Source organism: Pyrus communis, chromosome 16 (assembly GCF_963583255.1).
Source record: "Pyrus communis chromosome 16, drPyrComm1.1, whole genome shotgun sequence".
Classification (NCBI taxonomy): domain Eukaryota; kingdom Viridiplantae; phylum Streptophyta; class Magnoliopsida; order Rosales; family Rosaceae; genus Pyrus; species Pyrus communis.
The window spans coordinates 19,077,761-19,082,233 of NC_084818.1; the positions used below are offsets into that span (position 1 = coordinate 19,077,761).

At 36.7% G+C, this 4,473-nt stretch overlaps 1 protein-coding gene across 1 annotated transcript; it reads right to left on the minus strand.

Annotated features, from left to right (window-relative positions):
* Window positions 1-576: 576 nt before the first annotated feature.
* Window positions 577-1,042, minus strand: LOC137719920 (uncharacterized). The gene is made up of 2 exons (XM_068458905.1): window positions 722-1,042; window positions 577-582 (listed from the first exon to the last, which is right to left on the minus strand). The coding sequence occupies exons 1-2, from the start codon at window positions 1,040-1,042 to the stop codon at window positions 577-579; spliced, it is 327 nt and encodes a 108-aa protein (XP_068315006.1).
* Window positions 1,043-4,473: the final 3,431 nt, after the last annotated feature.

The following is a 4,473-nucleotide window of genomic DNA, read 5'->3' on the forward strand; positions in this document are numbered from 1 at the left end:
TCATACTACAATCATCTAAATTATAAGGTTTAATTTGTGTGCTAGTTTTTAACATATCATGAGTCATCAGCCTTTTTACTTGTAATAACACTAGAAAGTGTTCTTTGGTTGGTAGTAGGTTAGTCTTCATCACTTGTCTCATCAATGATAAAAACGTGTCTTGTATCTTGGCTAAGAAGGCTTCACCTTGCCTCTGGGCTTGGTGCTGGGCTTCGGGCAAGTCCCCTTTTAGTTGGCAACCTTGGGCATTCCTTCATCTAGGTCCAATATTCAAATATTAACCCAAACAGTATGTATGACCGGAATGGCACTGATTAATATTGTAGTAACTAATTAACTAAGAACAAATTAGGATTAACTAATAAATGTTGGGCTGTGATAATCACACACCCCTTTTTACTTCTCACACACTCATTTAATTTTCAACCGTCAGATCAGATGAATTGAAGAATATCAAGGGACATATGTGTGGATAACACACCCCTAAATGTTTAACAAGCAAAAAATGGTGAAGAAAAACACTATTTATATATAGAAAAATTATTGTCTTCGTTATGGAAGGAAAAAACCCAACCTCTACCTCTACAAAAAAGAATTAACAGAAACTCAATCTACTCAACTAATTACTTAACAACTAAGATATTATGCTTGCTAGCTAAAATCCTGGTCCGCCTGTGCGTTTGGGTTTTTCCTATTATTTAATTTAGAAAGTTGCCCTCACCTTCTTCCCATATGATCTTGCATTCACTGGTTTCGTGGTCAAATAAATATCAGCAAGAGACCGGTACCTCCGCTTCTTAGGCCGATCGATATCTTCTTTCCCAAAAATCTCTTCAATCTTTTCCCAAGTGATTACTTTGATTTGATCAACCACCTCATCGCCATCCTGCTGAAATTTCTTGTTCTTGTTGTGGTCGCTGCTTCTGCTATTGGTGTTATCTTCATCACTAAGCTGCATCAGCTGCTGTACAGCGGCCAAGTCTGACTCCGTCAACGCCTTCTCAGGATGATCAGTATTTCGCAAAGATTGTGATTTCACCATTGAGCAAATTGATGCAAAGAAAAAGAAACACAAAGATCGATGAGAGAGAGAGAGAGGGATATATAATGTGTAGAGCTTTATAGCTAAGCTAATCAAAACCCTGTTGGCTGTTGCGTTTTCTTTTGTTTTTGATGTCCTCCTACTATGGTTTTTTGGTATTGGGATGTTTTGGGTTTTTTCTTATTGTTGATTATATGGGTTTGGCGTAGAGCGCGTTTTGTGGGTACGTGTTGTATGAGGAAAGGAAAAAGAGAGAGAGAGATACAAAGAAGCTGCTGGGTTACTACTATGAAGATGGGTGGAAAATGTCATTCGCCGACGTGGATTTATTTATTTACTTTACTTTACTTTACTTTACATTTGTAGTGCATAACTAAAAATAAACAAAACAATGGTGGAAAAAAAATGAGTTCTTGCATAATGACGTGAGTTCAAACCTTATCGGTGACTAATCTAACTTCTAATTTAACAAAATCTATCGTTTAACCAAAAAAACAAAAATGCTATACTTATCCTATTTTGTATATCACATTTTTACAATTTTTATAATATAGGTGAAGCTAAATTTGAAGACTCATTTGACAACTCAGTTGAAGTACAAAAAATCCTACATGGCACTTTAAATTTAATTTTGTAGACTCTCTTCAATATGTCATGGTATCTGTAACATTACTCAAAAATAACTATTTGACAAAGCATGTCATCTATGGGTTTTCCAATGTGACAAGCCATCACATCCTAGGAGGAACTATTTTATATCAACAAGACAACAACCTATGCTATTAAGTAATAACAGTAGAGTTGCATTTGGTTTGAACTTTAAAGAAAATGCCTATGGAAGTTAGAAATTGTTATTTGTCACAAATAGAAGTGCATGCTTGATAAATGATTTCCATGTTCATGAGAAAACAGGAAGAATAAGTGGAATCCTCAATTAATTCACTTTTGGTTTCATTTTATTTCCCTACCAGAAAATAAGACAAGCAGTATTAAGTGTTTTTCTTATCATTAATTTACAGTCATTAGCAATCAAAATGTTAATTTAGTCCAAAAAAAAATGAGAATGGTTTAATTTTCGAGCGTTACCAAACATATATCCCTTAGGTAAAGGTATATAACAACAACAACAACCAAGCCTTATTCTACTAAGTAGAGTCAACTATATGAATCCTAGAACACTATTGCGGACAATTTTTCGCCAAATCTTTCGTTAATTCCAAGTATTCCACTCTTTTTACCCTGAGCCTCCATCCTATAGCTGCATCTTCTTATCGACATCCTAAGTCTTCAATTCGCATGTCTATATCACCTTAACCTATTTTCTCTCTTCTTATCTTCAATTGCGGCCATTCGTACTTTACCCCGGATATCCTCGTTCTTAATTATATCATTTCTTGTGTGCCCACATATCTAATGAATCATTTTCATCTCTGCTACACTCATTTTTGGCAAGTGTTGTTTTTTGACCGCCCAACATTCCGTACCATATAACATCTCTAGCCTTATTGACGTCCTATAAAATTTTCCGTTGAGCTTTAGTGTCATACAACAATCGCACAATACAGCTGATGCATTTTTCCCCTTCATCCATCTAGCTTGTATTCTATGGTTGAGATCTCCATCTAATTCTCCATTATTTTGCAAGATAGTCCAAGATAACGAAAATGTTCACTTTTTAGTACTTCCTAATCTCTAATCCTCACCTATCTTAGGATCCATTATCATACACTTTTTTTCCAAATCTATAAAGATCATGTGCAAATCCTTTTTCATTTGTCTATATCGTTCCCTCGAACTTCGTAAGAGATAGATTGCCTCCGTTATCAAGCGCCTTGGCATGAACCTGAATTGATTGTCTGAGACTCATGCCTCTTGTCTCAATCTATGCTCAATTACCCTCTCCTAGAGCTTCATTGTATGACTCATTAACTTAATATCCCAATAGTTCTTGCAATTTTGCATGTCGCCCTTATTCATGTAGATAGGCACCAAAATGCTTTCTTGCCACTTATTAGGCAAATTTTTTGTTTTCGAAATCGTATTGAAAAGGTTTGTGAGCCATACAATACCCGTCTGTCCCAAAACCTTCCACACTTCAATCGGTATATCGTTGGCATCCACTTTTTTATTTTTTTTATATCGCTGGGACTCACATTTCATGTCCAAACGCATCCTTAGATTATAACACCACATGTATCACTCTCACAGTAAGGAGTTTAATGCGTGGCTGAAGGTAAGTTGGATTTCTTTTCATCAATGCGTTGACTTATTCTATTGACCAATCATGGGTCATGAATCCAACAGCTCTTCAATAGGAGATTGGAGAGGGTTTTTGGTGGTCGTCGTCCAACATTAACATATGAACGCTTTCACTTCCAATGAGCCGTTTTCCAGATGAAGTGAAACCCCACTAAATTGATTCAGGTCTTTAATCACTTTATGGCACCTTGATATGCATATAAAAATCAGTTGAAAAATATTGTTCACTAACTGTTATTTGACGAAATTGCCTTTCAGCTGCTGCTCTTTCCAACTTTTTTTTAGAGCTTAAATGTCAAAATGGTCTTTGTGTTTTACATGTTTGGTCAATTTAGTCTCCGTATTTTCAATTTGGCCGATTTAGTCCTTATGTTTTGGACTATTAGCCCATTTGGTCAATTCCGTTTACTGTTAAATATTTCACTTCAAATTATTAAAAACCATTCAAAACCGTTATGATAGTGTTTTTAGAGGGGGGTTGAAAATAAATAATAAGTCATGATAATTAATTTACAAATGCAAAAATATGACGTCGATGGTAACAAAAATCCGTCGTCTTTAGTTTTGATGAATTTGTACCTAAAAAATAAATAAACACGGCCAAAGCAACACGTGCCCACGAAGTGGAGGGGCTTGGCCAATGAATCTTAGATGCCTAAGTCAGTTTCCCTTAAAAAATAGAGAGTTTTGGGTTTAATTGCATAGCAAAAGCTTACTAGAAATTAGTGGAGATGATGTATTTATAAAGTTAGGGCCAGCCACGTGTGTAGGATTTTGCCCTAACATGAGCCGGCATCTAATTAGCCATGATGTGTTATCCATAAGATCGATAAGGAAAGAATTGCCACATCCCGGCCCGGGCCCCCATCACATCCCGGGTTCGACTCCACTGTAGCACAATATTGTCCGTTTTGAGCCCCGACCATGCCCTCACGGTTTTGTTTCTGGGAACTCACACGAAAACTTCCCAGTGGGTCACCCATCATGGGAATGCTCTCGTCCCTTTCTCGCTTAACTTTGGAGTTCCTATGGAACCCAAAGCTAGTGAGCTTCCAAAAAGCCTCGTGCTAGGTAGAGATGAGAATATACATATAAAGCTTACAGGATCCACTCCCCTGGGCAAGTCCCCTTTTAGTTGGCAACCTTGGGCATTCCTTCATCTAGGTCCAATA

What these genes read in the sequence shown, in the direction of transcription:
- LOC137719920 (XM_068458905.1), bottom strand. Translation starts at nt 1,042, where the DNA reads ATGGTGAAATCACAATCTTTGCGAAATACTGATCATCCTGAGAAGGCG.